This window comes from Nyctereutes procyonoides, unplaced genomic scaffold, assembly GCF_905146905.1.
Source record: "Nyctereutes procyonoides isolate TBG_1078 unplaced genomic scaffold, NYPRO_anot_genome, whole genome shotgun sequence".
In the NCBI taxonomy this organism is placed as follows: domain Eukaryota; kingdom Metazoa; phylum Chordata; class Mammalia; order Carnivora; family Canidae; genus Nyctereutes; species Nyctereutes procyonoides.
In genome coordinates, this window is record NW_026575133.1 from 24,109,189 (window position 1) to 24,131,290 (window position 22,102).

At 38.0% G+C, this 22,102-nt stretch overlaps 1 protein-coding gene across 3 annotated transcripts in view; it reads right to left on the reverse strand.

Annotated features, from left to right (window-relative positions):
- Window positions 1-22,102, reverse strand: part of ATE1 (arginyltransferase 1) — a 163,038-nt gene that overhangs the window by 107,871 nt on the left and 33,065 nt on the right. For all 3 annotated transcript variants that reach the window (XM_055300196.1, XM_055300195.1, XM_055300194.1), the window contains exon 8: window positions 9,130-9,162. In XM_055300196.1, coding sequence (XP_055156171.1) covers window positions 9,130-9,162 — 33 coding nt within the window. The remainder of the gene's footprint in view (window positions 1-9,129; window positions 9,163-22,102) is intronic.

The following is a 22,102-nucleotide window of genomic DNA, read 5'->3' on the forward strand; positions in this document are numbered from 1 at the left end:
TATTTCAACTATCATACAAAAGATGTTCAAGCCCTACTTAATGAGCTGAATAGAGGGCAAATAGGAACGTCTTCAATTCACTGATCTGCATCAGTGGCTTGAGGAGCAGTCCTGCCCCAGCCACAACTGCCCAAAAGTCTTCAGAACTAAATGAGTGGGAGGGCAATCAAATGATAATCCCAATGAGTTGGGGAATCTGGATCCAGAATTCCAACTGGTGCCTCTGCCCAACACTACTCAGCCTAATTCTACAGCATATGGAAAACTACATGACTCTTTCCCAACCCATGTAACTAAGAAAAACAACACTCCTCACCTGTATCTCCCTTCCCCCCAGTGGATCAAACCACAGCCTAGCTTTCCTTTTCTAATTACTCAGTACCAATAGCAGCCTGACCACCATTCTCTGAAATCTAGCCCCCATTCAGATAGCTCTGTCTGCCCTGGTTCTGGCTCTCTACACGTAGCTGGTGCTCCCAGGCTGTCTGTCCAGACCAGACAGCAGGTGAAAGCTCTCCCCAGGTCACCAGCTCCTCCGAGCCTTCTCTCCACGGCAATCCAGGTCAGGGCAGCTCTCTATCTGCATCCTCCTTGTTCGGTAAAATTATTTTAACTCCCTTCCCAAGTCTAGCAGCTCAGTGTTCTCCAGTTCACCCCTCCACTGCTACCTCTGCAAGCTCCCTTTAATTCTACAGAACCCAGTTTGAGTAACAGTCATTCCCTCTTCCAAATTCTGGCCAATGGAGATATCTTGACATCTACCAGAGCCACTCTAAGCAATGATATTTCATTTGCTGACAGACTAAAGAAATGATTAAGTTCCTAGGGGTCTTTTCTTTCCTTGACAGCAAAATGAGCGCCACCACTGGCTACAGGGCAGTGACACTTGTAGATACCTGCCCCTGCCACCTGCAATCAGTGTACACACACACACACACACACACACACACAAATGTACACATTACTTCAGTCTATCACAGAGCTTCAAGAAGCAGCAAAATAACTCTCAACTTCAAAAAAAAATTGGAAAGATGATTTTACAAGCTATCAAAAAATACTAATGGCTAATATTTAAAAATAACAGTATTAACCACATAGCTAATATTTAAATATTCCTTAAAATATATCTATTTCAATATATAATGGAAGTATCTTGGGGAATACTAAAACTGCAAACACTACACAATAACTAGGGATGCAGTAAGAAAGCAAGATATCAAGCTGAATCAGATCTTTTCTATAAAATTTTAGGAAATTAAAAGATGAAGAAATGATATATACTCTTTTCTCCCAGCTTTATTTACACATGATAAAATTCACCCATTTTAAGTGTAAAATTCTGTGATTTTTAGCAAATTTATACAATTATGGAATCATCACCACAATGCAGTTTGGGATCATCTCCATCACCCCCCAAAACTCCTATGAGTCTCCTTTGCAGTTAGCCCTCCACTTCTACCTCTAACTCCACTAATCCGCTTTCTCACTCTCTAAATTCCCCTCTTTTAGGTAATTCATTTAAATGGAAACACAGTATGCAGCCTCCTGTATCTGGCTTCTTTCACCTCTCAATGTTTTCAAGGATCACCCATGGTGTACCCTGTATCATAATTTGTGCCTGTTTACTGCTGCCATTCCGTCGTATGGATGGACATTTATCTATTCACCAGGTGATGGACATCTAAATTGATTCCAGCTTTTGGCCATTATAAATAATGCTACTATGAACATTCACATCCAAGTCTTTGTTTGCATGTATATTCTCATTTTCCTATATTGTAGGGTCATATAGTAACCCTATCTTCATTATTTTGAGGAAATGAAAAACCACAGCTCTACCATTTTAACAATCCCACCACAATGAATAAGGTTGTCAATTTCTCCACATCTTGTCAATACCTGCTACTCTCTGATTATGGTCATTCTTGTGGGTTTGTGGTAGTATCTCATTGTGGCTTTAATCTCCATTTCCCTTGTGGATGGTGAGAATCTCTTCTTGTACTTAATAACCATTTGCATGTTTTCTCTGGTGAAATATATAATCAAGTCTTTAGCCTATTTTTGAACTATTGTCTATCTTATTACTGAGCTGTAAGTTCTTTTTGTTATTGATTCTAACTTAATTCCATTTTGATCAGAGATGATTTCAATCCTTTTCAATGCTGAGATCTGTATAGAGGGACAGCATCTGATCTGATGGTAGTCAATGTTCCCTGTGTACCTAAAAAAATATGCAGTTTATCATTGTTGGGCATAGTGTTCAACAGAGGTCAAAGGGGTAAAACTGTGTGATAATGTTTTTCCTATCTTCTACAGTCCTTCTAGTTTTCCAATTGTTCTGTCAACTATTGAGAATGTTGTCCTAAAGTCTGCAACTGTAACAGTGGATTGGACTTTTCCTCCTTTCAATTCCACTGGTTTTTTGCTCCATGAATTCCCAGACTATTTTTAATTTTTTTTGATTTTTTATTTATTTATGATAGTCACAGAGAGACAGAGAGAGAGAGAGAGGCAGAGACATAGGCAGAGGGAGAAGCAGGCTCCATGCACCGGGAGCCCGACATGGGATTTGATCCCGGGTCTCCAGGATCGCGCCCTGGGCCAAAGGCAGGCACCAAACCGCTGCGCCACCCAGGGATCCCCTCCCAGACTCTATTTTTAAGTGTCTCACATTTTGGATTACCATGTCTTTGTATGATGAACTGACCATTTTATCACCATGAAATGTCCCTCTTCCTTTCAGATAGCAGTCTTGGCCCTGAAGTCTACTTCATCAGATACGTAAATATAGCCACTCCAACTTTCTTATGATTAGCATCTGCACGGTATACCTTACTCTGGCCTTTTTTTTTTTTTAAAGATTTTATTTATTCATGAGAGAGAGAGAGAGAGAGAGAGAGACAGACAGACACAGGCAGAGGGAGAAGCAGGCTCCATGCAGGGAGCCCGATGTGGGACTCAATCCTGGGTCTCCAGGATCACGTCCTGGGCAGAAGGTGGCGCTAAACCGCTGAGCCACCCAGGCTGCCCTGGCCTTTTTATTTTAAATGATCCAGGTCTACACAGTTAAGGTGAATCTTGATTTTTTTTAAATCTAATATGACAGTCTCTGACTTTTAATTGAAGTGTTTGGATAGGTATTGTCCAAAAGGATAGCCACTGGCCACACGTGGCTATGTATATTTACTAAAATCTTAAAAATTTAAAATTCAGATTTTAATTTGAATAGGTACTAAGAAGCTCAGTACCTATGTATGACCACTAACTACATACATACTTTGGATAGTATAGATACAGAACATGTCAACACAGAGTTCTGGTTCAGATCATTTATATTGAATGTAATCAGTAGGGTTGGCTTTAAGTGGACATCTTGCTATTTGCTTTCTATTTGTCTCACTTGTTCTTTGTTCACCTCTCCTTTTTCTGCCTTTCATGAAACTAAAAATGTGTTATCATGGCAATTATCTCCACTACTGGCTTATCAACTATCATCGTTTTTAAGGCTGCTCAAGGGCAGTGGTTTTTCAACAGGGAGCCAATTTACCCCTATGGAACATTGGCAAAGTCTGGAGACATTCTGTTTCAATTCAGGGGGAGGGTACTACAGGCATCTTATTGGATAGAAGCCAGAGATGTTGCTAAGCATCACACAATGCACAGGATAGTGTCCACAAGATTTAACCTATCCAAAATGTCAATAGTGCCAAGCTTGAGAAATCTTGCTCTTGGGTTTACAAAATATACCTCAAACTTATCGCTTCATGTAGTGCAAGATAGCATTACCGAGGGAGAAGGGGGCAAAACAGGTGATGGGGACTAAGGAAGGCACCTGTCGTGATGAGCACTGGGTGATGTATGGAACTGCTGAACCACTATACTATACACTTGAAACTAATATAACACTATATATTAACTAGAATTAAAACTTTAAAAAATCTTATAGCAGTATTATTCCATTTTTTCCTTTCTATCTTGCTATTATTGCCATATATCAATAGCTGTGATGTTGAGCTCAACCAATGTACCTCTCTGGACTCAATTTGCCTTAGAAAATTCTCTGTGTGAGAATTGAAACGACATAAGCAAAGAGCTTAGCACAGCACCCATCCACTACAGGTGCTAACATCTCGATAAGTTGTTATGATACTTGTTGAATGAAGAAGATTTTAACTGATTTGAAAGAATAGAAGGGGGATCCCTGGGTGGCGCAGCGGTTTAGCGCCTGCCTTTGGCCCAGGGCACGATCCTGGAGACCCGGGACTGAATCCCACGTCGGGCTCCCGGTGCATGGAGCCTGCTTCTCCCTCTGCCTGTGTCTCTGCCTCTCTCTGTGTGTGACTATCAAAAATAAATAAAAATTAGAAAAAAAAAAAAAGGAAAGAATAGAAGGACATACCTGAACAGAAACCTAAGCCACCTACATTCACATATGGTGAAATGTCTTACAAACACCTCTCCTGTAGCTCTCCACCTCCGAAATGCTGACAAGACTGCACCCTACTGGAGTGGCTGGCAAAGTCTGATTCGGAAGAGAATTTCAAGAATCTTTTAGCCTCTGATATATAATCCCCTTTATTTACCTACATTTAATTGAAGACATCTGTAGGCGGTGCCACACAAAATGTAATTCAGACTTAGTAATGTCAATAAAATGTCCGTAAGGGAAAGGTCCGATGTAAACCTAGCAGGGAAGTGCACATCAGCAGCCACAGAGCCACATGAAATTAGGAATATAATGGAAATATGTTGCCTGACTTGACGAGGTGATAAAAGCTCTTTTCCCATAAAGCTTAATGAGCTCTATTAGTCTTCAGCTTACAGGAATGTAAAGAGGTCAGCCCCACAGAGGGAAGTAACTGACTTTCCACACATGGCTCCATTCAAATGACAGCAGATCAAATTACTGATGTAATTACTATAACCTGACAATTTCGTTAGATTCATGTGGCGGTTAACTATTTAGGACTTACAACAAAGGGACATGGTTCATTCATACTAGTTTGTGGACAAAGTGAAGTTTAAAGTATTCTTCATTTTCAACTGCAAGTCCCACATATTTTACAGTCTCTACCAGAATTATTTTTCTTTTAATCACAATCAGGGAAGGTGTTTGGGTATTTACCTTCCCCAGCTAAAATACAAGCTCAATGGCAAAATTAAACACTGGGGACTCCTAACACTCTCCTGCTTTGGCTTTGTTTTGGCTCTCAGACTCTGTGATGTGGCAAAGGAATAGAATCCTGAGTTCAGTGCTGTTGGAAGTTTAGGGGTAGCAGCCACTATCTATACTATCAGGCAGCCCCTGAAAAACTCTGGACTAAAAAAATTTCAACAGAAAGCCCTCAAAGGAGTTCCCAAAAACTTCAAGCAAAGAAAAGCACATTGGTCATCTCTCATTTTGCCCTATGTCCATAAGCTCAGTAAGAAGAGAGATCTGTAACAAAGGTAAAACACAACTCCAATCATTAAATGGAGAAAGCAGATCAGAGAGAAAATGATGAGATCACTACAATTTGATCATACTTTCCCTCTACTATTCACCAAAGATTAAAGCTTCTATACATACAGTCCCAATATTTAGCCAGATGTAAGTAAAAAAAACATTTGTTTGATATACTCCGGCTGTACAGTTGGTAAACTCCAACCCCTATCTACACCCAAGAGCATCCAAACATGAAAAAGACAACGATCCTCATCTTAATACAGTCGTGCTAAGACTATATTGAAACATAAATACTAGGCCTTGTGTGTTTTTGGCTGACTCCTGCAGCCTCAGCCTCAGCCCTAGCTTATCCATCCATCCATCAAATACTTATCCAGTGCTTCCACTGTACTACTTTACTACACTAAAATCAGAAACACAAAGCAAGAAAAACAGGGTCCTCTCTCATTGGGCTCACATTTGAGAAAAGTCTATTAGTGAGGTCTATTTAGAAGGATCTTTGCCACTGTTTGGTAATACTGCCCCAGTGGTGCAGTGGACATCAAGCTCCAGCCTCCTTATTCACTCCGTGTCCAGGTAAGCCAATCCAGCCCAAATGTCTTCCACTCAAAACCATTCTTCCTGGTTATTCCTCAAAGCTCTTGCTGAAATCAGAGTCCAGCCTTAAACCTTACCGTCATTCCCTTCACCTAAGCCCCTGCAATTCCTCTCCATCTTTTTCCCCTAAGACTAGACCCTGTTTGCTCAACAATCAGAGCCTTGCCTGATATACTTTTCAAACACTGACTACAAAAGCCACCACCAAAAACCTACCAAGGTATCTCTTCTCCCCATTGTGGCTCCTTCATGGAAGAGCAAAGGGTGACACAATTTAACATTTTGTGTATCTCCTTAATTGGTTTCTGCATGTTTTAATTATTTTTAAATTGAGGTCTACATGTATAATTTTGCATCCTACTTCTATTTCAATATAGCAAAAGTATTTCACACTGTTTTCATCAACAGGTACTTAAGTATATGCATAATCCCCATTTTAATGGCTGTACCGTGTTCTGTTGATAATATGGCTTTCTGTACCATTATTTATTTGACCTCTTACTGCTGGACATTTAGACTTTATAAATTTTTTGCCATTATAAATAGTGCCATAATAAACATTTACACAAGTTTTGTCCCCACTTTTATTTCTCTGGCAGTGATTCTTAGATTAGAATTATTCCAGCACACAACCCATAAGGTATGAATTTATATAGGGTCTTGAATGTAGATGACAAAATTGATTTCTGTAAAGGATAAAGTATAAAAACAACTCATCCCATCATATCTCCCCAAACATTTATAAAAAAAAGATTAACAGGTAAGCAAACATTTACCACTGTTCTTTTAAACTACACTCCTTTGCTTACAAGGTTAATTCTTAAAACATTTACTACCATTTGTATTTCACCACATCAACTACCTCATAAAATCCAACCAAAAATTATGGGAAAAAAAATAAAACATTTTAAAATTGACTCCAAGAGATCTTGAAGTATAATAACCTTGTTATACTTTCCCCAACTGCCTTTTAACTATATATTTTTATGAACAAAATTAAGGATTTTTAACAGAAGCAAATCTTATTTTTCCATCCTTTCCTCTGTGATACTTCCCATTCTGCTATGCTTAAAAAATGCTTCATCAACTAAAGAGCAGTTGTATAATTTATACTGTTTTCAAATTTCTTAGTTTGCTTGTTTTTGCACTAAACTTTATTTAAAATTTTATGTGACAGGATTTGTGCTTAGTGCTTACCACACACTATCTCATTTCATCTTAATAACTATAAAGTAGGGGATCCCTGGGTGGTTCAGCAGTTTAGCACCTGCCTTTGGCCCAGGGCATGATCCTGGAGTCCCAGAATCGAGTCCTGCATCGGGCTCCCTGCATGGAGCCTGCTTCTCCCTCTGCCTGGGTCTCTGCCCCTCTCTCTCTTTCTGTCTCTCATGAATAAGTAAAATCTTAAAAAAAAAAATAACTATAAAGTATTACCAATTCCATCTTTAGATTAAAGGAAAGATGAAATTGCTCATGGGCTAAGCAAGCCTCCAACATTTCAAAGCCCAAGTCCCTCTAAACATAGCTTTGTTTCCCTCTTGATCTTGTATATTTAGAAAATGTAACCAAACCTGGATGGTACAGTTTTCCCCTGGCAATCATCAAACTGACCTCTGAGAGTATTCAATGTGCCAAGTTGGTTTACACCACAAACCCACAACGTTTCAAAAAAATCACATGAGTACAATGTTACAGAAGCAGTGTGTGTGGAGAGTTGCAGAAGGGTGTGGCAGTGGACAAAGGCTCAACCTGAAGAGGGATAGGATTTGAACCAGTTGGGAACAGGGGATAGGAACTTAAAGTGAAATAAGCAAAAGCAAAAGGAAGGACAATGGAAAGGCAGAGAACAGTGTCTGATCACCCGGGGCTTCAGTGCAGCCCAAGAGGAAAATAAAAAATATTACTAAGGTTTTGAATAGCACTTTATTTATTGAACTCACTTGAACTCATGATCCTGGGATTAAGACTCGAGCCTGAGTCACCCAGGTACCCTGAGTAGCATTTTAAAAATGCTACCATGTCCACTGCTTCATTAGGGAGGTAAGACTTGTCATTTGCATTTTAAAGATAAAAAAACCCAGGCTCAGGGAAGTTGTGATTTGCCCAACTGTGTCCAGTAAGGGAAGGCATGCTCTAAAACTGAGATTTGGTTCTGAGTGCAAGCATCTCTCCCACTCCCCCTTCTTTCCTCCTCCTTCCTCAAAGCCTCATCCATCTTGTGTCAAATCACAGGTCAGCAGTTTTCCTGAGTATCTTTATCTCACAATGTTATCACTGGAGTCTCAGCTCTACACTGCAGAACCATTATGAGGACTCAAGGTGAAAGTAAATGTAGCACTGAGAGAGGGGGAGGGAAAAGGAGAGGAGGGAGTGGGGGAGGAAAGGGAAGAGGGAGAGAGAAACAGGGAGGGAGCACACCTGTGCTTCTAAGAGAAGCTCAGTAATAGTAAGTCCTTTGCTCTTGCCTTATCAATTCAGGAGTCTGAAAAAGTGCTCTCAGGCGCCTGGGTGGTTCAGTAGGTTAAGCATCTGCTTTCAGCTCAGGTTATGATCTCAGGGTCCTGGGATTGAGTCCCTCATTGGGCTCCCTGCTTGGCAAGGAGTCTGTTTCTCCCTCCCTCTCCCTCCTCCAGCTAGTACTCTCTCTCAAATAAAATCTTAAAAAAAAAAAAAGTGCTGCAAACCAATAGAAACTGGCCTGACAACAGGCACCGTCGCCCTTTTAATACCAGGGCCATTAAGACAGAATAGGGCTAGTGTCAAACAGTTAGGAAGGAAGCAGACATAATAAGGCTCTTTATAATGCAAGACTGGTGATTTCAGTTTACTTAAAAAAAAGAAAATGTCCTTAAAAAGAAGCAATGACCTGTTACGAAGGTGAGCAGCTCTGTAACTTAGAACAATTCTTATTCTAAAAAAAAGTCTGTATTCATCTCATTACCATTATCTTTTTTTTCATTACCATTATCAAAGAGGATGTGTTAAAACGAACACCTCTAAATACCAAATAAATGCCTAACAAAACATACCAATAGTGATGTCCCGAGTAGTGATTCTAGTATTAAAGTCAGAGAGTCAACTCTTACCTCCAGAGGTGAGCTGCAAAGGAACCTTGTGAACTGTAGAGTCACATTTAAATATCAGGATCAGTTTCATCCAATAAATGAACAGCAAAAGAAAACAAAAAAAGAAAAATTATTGTTATGTATTTTTTCAATAACAGCATCTAAAGTAAACCTTAAAGTCTATAAAATTAACATTTTTTGATTCACTGTATAGTTTTTATCCAGAGTACAGAAAAGTTCTATCTAGCCCATAGTTGGCATCCAGCTATTTAAATTAAATAAAATCTGTACAAACTCTATATAAAATAATTAAAGCACAACAAGCTAGTCCTAAAAGCTTTCATTTCTTAAGGTGTCATCTTACAACCCCTACATAATTAATCCAAGACAGGAATCAGCAATCTTCCTGACAATGAATGCCACAAGCAAAATTACGTAAGAGCCAAGAGAAGGGAAAGATATAAGACAAAGGGGAATCAAGAAATAAAAAAATCAAGACCAGGAGAGAAGGCTGGCTGAGGCAAGAGTGAAAGAAGGGGAGTCCCCCCACACACACTGGTGCCCGGGCAGTTCTCCCTTTCTCTTTCTCAGCCAACATGCATCCTTATTCTCTCTACTACCTCTTTCTTTGACACATGTCAAGGCTTACACAATAACATCTGAAACTAAGCGTTATATATGCTGTTTCTCAGTATTTAATTAAGGAAACAAATTTAGGCAGGGTAGGAAGGAGCCATGAATAACAAAGCAAACTGCTCTGAAATGAGGACTGTCACATAACTCTATATATCCATGATAATTCATAATGCTTTTTAGATGTTATTTATTAAATCAACATTTCAAATCCTTTGAGAGTTACTGTAATAATAAAATAGTCAAGTAGCATAAACTCTTGATCTTTCTAAATGCGAAATAACTACAATAAAATGCAATAGCAGGCCTGTTTCCAAGGGCTCTTGAACTTCCTCTCCACAACAAAGCTAGCCAGTACTCACAGGGAATACAAATAATTTGATTCTCTTTTAGAGATACACACTGAAATATTTTTCAATGAAATTACATGATGTCTGGGATTTCCTTCAAAATCACCAGGGGGTCAGGAGGAAGTATCATAGGATAGCATGTAGATAAAACAAGACTGGCCATTATATTAAACTGGTGAGGACAGGAGATGAATATATGCAGATTCACTATATAACTTTCTACTTTGTAAAGATTTCCAGTTTTCTACAGTAAAGTTTAAAAAGTATGGCAGACACTTTCTCCCCACAAAACTAAAGCAAATACATTTGTAAAATGTTACTAGTACACACTAAAGCCTTATAATTAACTAGTATCATTTAGGCCCTAGATAATAGGGTATATTTAAGCAACTTTTTTTAAGAGAACTTTCTGAAAGTGCAAGATCTATCAACATTTTAAGTTTTCATAATACTGATATGTAACAAATTAATTTTGTTGAAACTTAAAGTGTAACCTTGTGATCTTGGATTCTTTTCATAGTAGCCCAACATGAGAGGATCTCGACCCTTCCTCCTGGGAGTAAAAAGTGGCAAGTAAAAGACTAGCCAGTTTTAACAGTGGAAAACAAAAGGTATGGAGAATTTTTATTTCAGAATGAGAAATCTGCTCTTGCACAGTTTCTTTCCTTTTCTCCACTAAGTGCATGTTAACTCTCTAGTACGCATTATATTTTAGAACTTAGAAGTAGGGGCACCTGGGTGGCTCAGTGGTGGAGTGTCTCCCTTTGGCTCAGGTCATGATCCCAGGGTCCCGGGATCAAGTCCCACATTGGGCTCCCCACAGGGACCCTGCTTCTCCCTCTGCCTATGTCTCTGCCTCTCTGTGTCGCTCATGAAAAAATAAATAAAATCTTTAAAAAAACAAAGAAGAACATAGAAGTAGTTCTGGTTCAGCAGTAACTGATTTATCAGTTAGGATGGAGGTTACTTTAAATAACAATAAAAAGAAGCAGATAATTACTTTCCAGGAAAACTAATGTTTCCTTGCAGTTCCAATGCCTGACATACATCTCTGTCATGTGTGTATATAACATTCCTGTCACAGCTTTTTCAAAATAGACCTAAAAATTCCTGCACTGCCTAAAGCTGCCAAAACATGAAGTATATAAGTAAAAGTTCTCAATTCCCAAAGCAGTAAAAACAAAATAACAAATCACAAGGCGCACAATCACTTCCTATTCAAAGGACATGAAAAGATCCAAAAATGCTGCTCTGATTAGTGCACCAGAAAACCCACTGCTACTTCCCTTCAGTTACTTAGTAAATTTTCATTGTGAAATTACACACATCATATTCAGTACAAGTGGTAATACCTTGAAAAAGAACTATAAAAAAGCAAATTAATTGTAAAATATATTTTGTACATACACTGTAACTGACAAGAGAAATAGATGCCTTCTAACAAATACCATCCAAACGTCTGATCAGTTTAAAAATGGCTCAGTGTTGCTGTTACAACACAACAAAAAAGACTATGGCCCCAGTCCATAGTCCCCATTAATACCACTTTTCTAACATAGTTATTCTAATGGGGCCATTTAAAAAATATAGTGTTATGGGCATAGTTAAGTTAATAGGTTTAAGGGAAAGATCCTATTTTAATATTTAGGCAAAATGTTGAGAAAATAAAGAATTTAATACGTTTACAAAATATCTTACTGATTTTATAGACAGGAATATACTTCCTCATTCTAGAAAGAACTGGAGGTAAATATAGCCACAATATAGCCACATTTTTATCTATATACCTATTTAAAGACTACTTCTGAGAAATACTGATTTAATACAGTTGAAAATAGGAACTTCCCTGACATTTGTCTTTTCAAACGTAAACAGGTAAGTTTTTCAATAACAACATTAATAACATTATTAGACTCGCTACAATTAATAAAAATTTTAATTGTCAATTATCTCATCTACTCTTGAATTTTTTCAAAAAATAAGGATTATGTTCCGTATTTAGCATCCAGGCACAACAGCATCAGTAGTACCATTTAGAAAATCTTTCAGGCCTCTAAAAAGAGAAAAAGGATACACCAGATCAGTTCTCAATGTTCCACAGCTAGGTACTGACTGATCTTGCTTAGAGTATTCTTACTTATCACTTCTAGCTCCATTGGTAGCCTATGTCGTAAACATCTCATTCCTTCCAGAGAAGCACTTGGGTTTACCAAAATTTTCTCAATAGTTTACCAAGCACACAAAATCGTAGCTAAACTTGTCAGTTATGAATAGCAAGTTCTTTCTTTTTCCAAGACTTGTTATTAACCATGCCTTTTATGCTGGGGGGTAGGGTACAGTGGAGAAGGTGAGGGAGGAAGCAGGAGAGAAGAATGCACACTACTGGTTTTGTCAAAATATCCTGGTAAAACTACAATCAACTATCTTTGCAATATAAAACATTCAACACATAATACAAGCTACTATTTTCCTGAAATGCTTTTTCCATTTAATAAGGAATCATGGGCTCCCTGGGTGGCGCAGCAGTTTGGCGCCTGCCTTTGGCTCAGGGCGTGATCCTGGAGACCCGGGATCGAATCCCATATCGGGCTCCCGGTGCATGGGGCCTGCTTCTCCCTCTGCCTCTGCCTCTCTCTCTGTGACTATCATAAATAAATAAATTAAAAAAAAATAATAAGGAATCATGTTAAATTCCCATATTTTAACAAAAAAGGAAACACTAAAAAGCAATTTTTTACAAGGCACAACTTTTTTTTCCTAAAAAAAGTGAGTTATGCCTATTTGTCAAAGTGGAATTCAAGTCTTTCTTATAACTGTTCATATAGATTACTCAAAATGTCCTTGCAATAACAAAATACTTCTGCTGGTCCTGTTTCCTTGACCTTTCACCCTAGCACATGGTACTTACAAATTGTCAGGGGACAAGTCTAACAATTTTAGTTAGTCTATAATCTAGCAAGTCTTTATTTAAAACCTGAATCATACCTCAATGTAAGATACTAAGTTTTTTTATCAGGAATTTGGAAGTTTTAGTTAAGAGTGTAAGTTAAATTACACTCCCTTTACATTCTCCCACAACTGCCAGTCCATTTTGGACTACTGGAAATGGACTGTTTTAAGGCAGTGCAAGAACTAAGATTTTGTTAAGAATGTGTTTTTCCTGAATTGCCAACTCTTAGACATTAATGTGACTCCACAAAAGAAACAAAGTTTCATTATTTCATTTCATTGCAGAAAAACAAAACCTTCAAAAGCAGCCTACACAGCTACCATCCATTTAAAAGGTCATCCAGGGCATGGAAATTAAATCTGTACTTAGTACGAAGTCATGACGAAGGTCTGAGGACACATCCTGTTTATCCTAATTTTAGTGGGGAATAAACAGAACAGATTCAGGCAATCCTTAACTTCCTTTCTAGAGCTACTCCCTAGTCCACCTGCCAGGAGGTGGCTGAAGGACTAACTGCTTGCACTGGTTTATTGGATTAGACCTGGAACCTCTGGACTGGCCATTAAGCATCAATAAATCTTAAACGATGACAAGGAAAATCATATTTACATCCTAATCTATTTAAACCTATGTCCTCTGGGCTACCACATGTCCTTTTTCACCAATGGAAAGGAAGAACAACGATCTAAGAGTTGGTCTGGAGTTTCACTAGCTTCATCTACTTCATCTTGAGGTTCCTTCAATTATTGCAGCCTTAGTTTTCTATCTGTAAAATAGATAGAAGCCAGACCAGTTTCACCAACTGGTATCCTGTGGCACTCTTACAAAATTGCTCCAAGGCCAAGTAAGTTCAAGAAATTCTGCATATTATTGCCACTGCATCTCCTCTCCTCATAGAGAACTGTAAGATATACTGATAAAATAAGGACTTTGAGAATTCCTGCCATTAAAAACAAAAAACCCTAAAAGATAAGTTCTGGGGATCAAAAGCACAGCATTGTGATCCTATGTAACAACACCATATTAAATAATGAAAGTTGCTAAAAAAAACAAGTAGATTATAAGTGTTTTCAAGATAAAAAAGAAACATTAACTATGTGAAACGATCAAAGTGTCAACCCAAATTATGGTCGTAATCACACTGCAATATAGGTGTATCAAACCAGTATGTTGTAGGCCTTATACAATATATGTCAATTATTTCTCAATAAAGTTAGAAAAAGAAAAATCTCTGACTTATTTAATCTAATGATTTCCAAAGTTACGTGACAAGTTTTGGCTTTTGGTTTGTTTTTAATTTAACACTTATTAACATTCTATAGAATATTCTACAATACTCATTCTGGGAAACACTACCAGTTTCCTCAATCTGTATTTAATAAAAATGTTCACTGAAAATACTCAAGATAGCTGTTTACAGTATAAAAAAATCTAGTATGAACTATCAGTGAATTACTGGCCTCCTCCCCCTACCTTTCAAAAGTTTTGGTTCCTATTCAAAATCATCATCCTTCCCAGTATAAGACTTAATACTTTAGATTGGTGAATGGCTAATGCTCAAGACAACAGCGTAGAAGGAACTACATAATAAAATGCCTCTTGAAAGATTCTAATATCTTCCCAGAATCACAAAAGCCCATAACACTAATACACAGAACTTCACAGATTTTGTTCTGTGTTGAGTCCAGTTGGCTAATACATGTCCTAATTAGTGAGCTACTTCAATGCACAACTCTTTTACTACTTGCCACTCTCTATCCAGTCTCTAAAAGCAATAAAGATCTGGGCTATAACTAACTGGCTCATTGCATGTATTCACAATAATGATAGTTACAAGTCTTATAAATAGTGACTTTGTTGTTGTTGTTGTTTTAATAGTGACTTTATATCTATGAAACAAATAGCATGTATCTGAACTTACTAAAAATTCATTTATTTACTACCTTCTAAAATTAAATGGTTAAGATTGCAGATGAATCTGTAGTGCAGATAAGAATGTAATTTTACAGCTTGAAGAGCTCAAAAAGAATGAAATTTGATATGAACTGGTGATTTTGTTTGGTGCTAGTAATTTCGCAAAAACGATGAAATTCTTTTAAATTCCAAAGAAAAGGAAGCTCTTGGCAAAGTCACCAAAAAAAAAAAAAAAAGACTCCTGTATTAGTGATATCATGTGCTGAGTCGAGAATCATTTGCCACAGACCTAATAACCTAAAAACCAGCTTGTTTACAACATTTAAATTAAGGACTAGTACAAAATATTAAAATATCTCAGAAGTATGGAAATAATTTAAAAGTGTGTTTATGAGGAAAAAGTGCCTTGGGATTTTTTAAAAATTAACATTGGTGGGGATCCCTGGGTGGCGCAGCGGTTTGGCGCCTGCCTTTGGCCCAGGGCGCGATCCTGGAGACCGGGGATCGAATCCCATGTCGGGCTCCCGGTGCATGGAGCCTGCTTCTCCCTCTGCCTGTGTCTCTGCCTCTCTCTATAATTAATAATAAATAATAATAATAAATACATAAAAATTAACATTGGTGCCAAAATTTTATATAATAAGAAAAATCTTTAAATCTATTGTTTTCTGGGGCACCTGGGTGGCTCAGTGGTTGAGTGTCTGCCTTTAGTTCAGGTTGTGATCCTGGGGTCCTGGGATGGAGTCCCAAATTGGGCTCCTTGCAGGGAGCCTGCTTCTCCCTCTGCCTATGTTTCTGCCTCTTTCTCTGTGTCTCTCATGAATCAATAAATAAAATCTTTAATAAATAAACAAACCTGTTGTTTTCTTAATTTGCAAATGGAGTGTTTGGGGATGTATCAAAACTGAAAAGTTTTAAAATTGCATTCTTCTAACTGTAACATTTTCTTAAGTATTGAATACTGGTATTTCCAGATTGGGCAAATATATTTTAAATATATATAGATGTGAAAGGACTTATATCCAGAGAATATAGATAGCTCTTAAAAATCAACAAAGATATGAGAGCCCAATTTTTTAAAGGTGACACACTTAAATGAGTACTTTACAAAAATGAGGATATTCAAATGGCTCACACATTCATGAAAAGGTGTTTGACAAAAGGCAAATTAAAACCCCAATATAATACTGCTAAATATACCCACCAGAAAGGCTAATTAAAATGTCATACATGACCAAGTGTTGGTGAGGATGGGAGGTAATGAGAATTCTTATAAGGTACAACCACTATGAAAAACAGGCAGTATGCACAAAAGCTAAGCTATCATTACCCTACGATGGAGGAATTTAATTCTTAAGTATATACCCAAAAGAAATGAGTGCTATGTCTACCAAAAGACAGGTACAAGAATGTTCTTAGCAACATTATTCATAATAGCCCTAAACTGGAAGCCATCTGCATGCCCATCAGTAGGAAAATGGACTAACTGTCCACCATCCATATATTGGAAGACTTTACACAAGAATGAAAGAAAACCACTATTGTAAGCAGTGTATGTGAAACTCACAACTGAGTAAAAAGAGGATACAGAAGAGTACACACTGTATGATTACATCTATATGAAAGCTCAAGAACATGCATATCTACTCTTATGGTCAGAAGAGTAGCTGTCTCCAGATGAGAGTGTACTAACTAGAAAAAGAGGATTTTAGCATGCTGAAAATGTTCTCAATCAGAATAGTGATTAAGGGACACATACATATGTAAATTTCAATAAGCTACAAACCTCACATTTGTGAGCTTTGCTGTATATAAATTTAAAAATTAATTTCAAAAAAGAAGATAAGAAAAAACTATTGAGCTCCCCTTATGGATTTTTCCTATAAATTATTTAAGCCACAGAATTTTCAGTTAGAAGGAATCGTGGTGATTATCTAGTCCAGCTCCTCTAGCTTACCTCTGGATAACCTAAGGCCCACACATTATATTTGATAGTCAACAGCAAAACTAGGGTTAGAACCTAGAAGTCTGGGATACCTGCGTGGCTCAGTGGTTGAGTATATGCCTTTGGCTCAGGTCATGATCCTGGGATTCCAGGATCAAGCCAGCACACCCCCTTCCATCCCCCCCCCCATGTCAGGCTTCCCATGGGGGGCCTCTGCTATCTCTGTCTCTCTCATGAATAAATAAAATCTTAAAAATTTTTTTAAGAACCTAGAAGCCTTTCGAGTACATGGTTCCTTCTATTAAACCAAGCACTCAACACCACCATTAATCAGAATTCACACGAAGGCAGTTAACACCCAGAGATACCAAATCTCAGTGTTATAATAAAATAACACTACAATATGGTGATAAATAGATATTCAGGTAACAAGGAAATAAAGCAATTAACAAGTCCACAACAAAACGCATGTTAACAATAATGACAAATTCAACCAACAAATGGCAAAAAAGCAGGATTTCAAAACTATGTTCACAAGCATTGTAAATGAAGAAGACCTCATCAGGCTCCCGGTGCATGGAGCCTGCTTCTCCCTCTGCCTGTGTCTCTGCCTCTCTCTCTCTCTCTGTGACATACATACATACATACATAAATAAATAAATAAATGAAGAAGACCTCTCGCATCTTGTTTCCCAGCCCCGCCAGTATCCCTGCCCTTATGTGAGCATGTCATGCCTCTCCTGTGGATGTGAAATGTATCTCCCGATGACACACACAGGCATCTACCAAGGAGCCCCTCTTTTCACAGCCTCCTCCCAATGTCCTTCCATAACTGTCACCACCACTCTCTATCCCTCCCCTTTTCTTGAACTGTTAGCACATATCACTCTGACACTATACTACATACTTTTTATCTTCCTCACTAGCGTATAATCTGAGGGTAGTAGTTTTCTGTCTTGCTCACTATGCTGCATCCCTAAAGTCTAAAATAATGTCTGGCACACAAGAGGAAGTCAGTATTTGCTGCTTAAATGCCCACATGCACTCATTCATAACTTGAAGGAATCAAGTTATGAATGAATAAATGAATATTCATATTCTTTCCTTTTTTTCCTGTGTTTCTTCATGGTTCCTGGCTACTTTGCAGAACTGTGTCACATCTGGTCAAGGTGAGGTGTCATAACCAGAGAGAAACAGTCACCAGTAACCAAGAACTGCTATTGCTGAAGAAATCATCTGTGCCCTCCTCATTTGATCTTCTCAGAATGCCAGTGTCCTCCAGAAGCACATTTAATCCCCCGCAGAGACTTCCAGTAAGTATTTTTGAGGAGCAACTACTCAAGACACTAAGGACAAAACCAGGTATCGTTACATTACACTAAGTTAGTAAAAGAATTCAAACTGATCTTGAAAAACTGGGTGTCTTTCAAACATCTGAGTAACATGAATTAGGGATAAGCAGAAAATACAAAGCCTAGAAAAAAAAAAAAAAAAAAATTAGCAGGAAACCACAACCAAGACAAAATTTATTTTAAAAGTCCTCTTGTCAAAATACTAAGAAATATATTATCAGTAATTTAATTATTACTAAAAACTAATACTTGATTTTATTAACAAACACATTAATAATGGTTATAGGTACTGCCTGCATACTCATCAAATCAATGGATTCAAGCAAGATCAAGTATCTCTCTACATCATACCAGGTACATATATTTCCAATTATTTTTTAAAGATTTATTATTTACTTGAGAAAGGGAGGGAGAGAGAGGAGGAGGGACAGATGGAAAGTAAGAGGGAGAGAAGCACACACCCAGCTGAGTGAGGAGACTGATATGGGGCCCGATCCCATGATCCCAAGATCATGACTAACCTGAAATCAAGAGTTGGACACTCAACTGACTGAGCAAGAGGTGCCCTTATTTCCAATAATTTCAATATTAATATTTTAACATTTTTAACATCAATGTAAACCTATGTAAGGATGTTTTTTAAAGTATTTTAAAATTCATTTTACTTGTTAACTCACATGAGCGAAGGGCTGTGTCTTATTTGTCTATGTATCCCTAGGACCTACCACAGTGACTGGAACATGCTAATAATTTAATGTTTATATGACTGAATAGAAAAATCACCCTCTTCCAGAGCCCAGAAGAAAGCAACGTGGAGCCATTCTAAGTAGAAAATTTTGAACTATTTCTAGAATGACTGTCACAGAAAAACACACACACACACACCAATATTTACAGATCCACACAATGTATCTCCTATTCCCCTTAAAGGCAGAATTATGCTCTGAATAATCAGGTATATAATACACATTTTTTACTTTTACAACTAACTACTGACTAGAATAAAATCAACTACTTTTTAACCATGCAAGCAGTTACCTACAATTATCTGGCACATCAAACAAGTTACCATAGCAAAAGTACAAACTTTCCTCGTTTAGACTAGCTATCAATAGGCAGTATTGTTCACTTGTCAAGTCACTACCAGGAGGTCGTAAAACTCGAGGTCCCGCAGATTTAATGGAAAAAGCAGAGCTAACATACAAAAGCTAAAGACAAATGGTGCTCGCGACAAGATTATTCCTATCACCTGAGCTTTGCACTCACTAAAATGTGCTTAACTCATTGTAGGTAAATTTCACAACACTCTCTTTCAGGAAATTCAAAACAGCTTTTCCTTATTATAGAAGGACAAGAGCTTTTGACATCATTTGAATTCTCCTTTTGCTTCATGACACGAGTTTCAAGAACACTATTTTCTTTCTGAGTAGTTTTCCATTTGGCAACAAGTGAGCTCTCCCTCCAGCTGTTTCTCAAGAACAGGCAACTCGGCAGCTCATTCACACAGTGCTGCTCACTGGGCATCTACTCCATTCCAGACACACTGCTGGGCACTGTGTATTTCTTCTGATTCTGGCACCGTATTTTTATAAGTTGGTGCAATGGCACAAGTATGCTGTGGATTATGATACACTAATGAGCTAAGTTTTCAAAAGGAGAGATGTACTCTAAGAATAAGCAAGAAAGCTTTATCACAAGAGTAAAAAAACAAAAAAAAAAAACCCCAGAAACATCCATAGTTCCTTTGTCTCTGCTTGAAGAATCACTCCCTCTGCTCCTCCCACCACATGTGCATGCACTATCTCAAATGAATATTAAAAAAAAAAAAATCAACATCCATTTCATACCAAACACTCCCCTTGACAGCCTAATATTCCAAGTCACTGTCCTACCCCTAAGCTTTCAGAAAACTATGTAAGCCTGTTAACTATGATGGTTACTGGTATACTTACATAACTAGCAATTATCAAGCTACTCCAGATTTTCAGGTACTGAAACTAAAGACAAAACCCCAGAAGAGAGCAATAAAGGTTAAAATGAGGATGCAAAACAGAATGCTTATGTCCCCAACTTACAGAAAAATCCCTTAAGCTTCTTTTCCCATTTTCCTTTTGACCATTACTTTACTAACAATAAACTTGGTGATCTAATTTCCAAGCCAATAATTAATATTTCTGCTCCTCCCTTACACCTGCTCTACTTTTTCCTTAATACTTATCCCCTGGTAACTTGCTATATAATTTATTAATTTATTACACTTATTGTTTAAATGACTTTCTCTGACCACCCATTCCCATCTCTGAATTTGAGCTATTGCAAGAGCAAGGGATGGTTACATGACTTTTTCACTCATTTGGTAAGTCTACCAAGTGCCTCTAGAAGACTGCCTGGCACATAGCAAGTGCTCAATAAATATTTTAACAGAACATTAAGAAACCACAAATTAGAAAAAGAATGCTGAAACTAGACAAACTAATACAGTTAACTGACAGCAAAAAATAAGAAAGGAAAGATGAAAATAGAGAAACACTTTAGAGAAGAAAGCAGTCATGTGAGGCATATGCCACAGTACAACACAGCAAGAACAGAATGCTCCTGAGGGACTAGGAGGACCATTATCAGATGAGCCCAGTGCAGGGAAGAACACCACAGGTGTGGGAAAGGCAGTCATTTTAAAAGATTAGTGGACATAAAAAACTTAGCAACGAAAATGTTCCAATTATTGGAATATCTGCCTATGATGAACGTCTCATTCACTGATGTCAGTTATTCCATCTTAATTACTTGGGCCCACTTTCACTTTTTCATAGGTGAGCACTGCGGTTCAGCACAAAAAAAAAAAAAAAAAAACACACCACGGAAACCAGTCGGTGTCCTGCCACTAACTACCAAGTTCTCGTGGACAACCAACCTACTTAATAGAAGAATTTACTCCACACAAGCACTGAGGTCCTTTCATCTCTAATGTCGTGTAATGCTATGATTTTATGATCTGAGACAAGTTTTAGATATTACTGACAAAAGAAACTTTAAGGAAGAATGTCCTTTTTTTCAAAAAAGATGTATTTATTTGAGAGAGAGAAACAGTGCACTTGTGGTGGGGGTGGGGGGAGAGGGGCAGAGGGAGGAGGAGAGAATCTCAAGCAGACTCCACACTGGGCACGGAGCCCAACACAGGGCTCGATCCCAGCACCCTGAGGCCAGGACCTGAGCTGAAACCAAGAGTCAGATGCTCAATCTACTGAGCCACCCCGGTGACACTCAAGGGAAAATGTTCTTAGTGATAGCTGTAACTCCACCTCTTTGCATCTCCCCCACAAACTGACATTATCCTGGGGATATAATCATGTCTCTGTTCTAAAATATTTATGTAACTGATTCAAAAGCTTTAGTAGGGGATCCCTGGGTGGCGCAGCGGTTTGCGCCTGCCTTTGGCCCAGGGCGCGATCCTGGAGACCCGGGATCGAATCCCACGTCGGGCTTCCGGTGCATGGAGCCTGCTTCTCCCTCTGCCTGTGTCTCTGCCTCTCTCTCTCTCTGTGACTATCATAAATAAAAAAACAAAAACAAAAAAAACCAAAAGCTTTAGTAATTTAATTACTAATGACAAATGTCTAGAAACACACACGTAAGACACACTATAATACAAACCTCCCTTGATTTAAGAGCTATTCATAAAAAGTGGCTTGATTAAATTGAACAAATAACCATCTAACCTTTCTAATTTATTCAAGGAAGTTATCCCTGGCCTTAAAAATAAATAATAAATATTTCAAAATGCTGAGAACTTGCCATCAAATTCTGTTAATAGTTATTTATAAAGTAGTACATGCCTACACATGATTGTCTG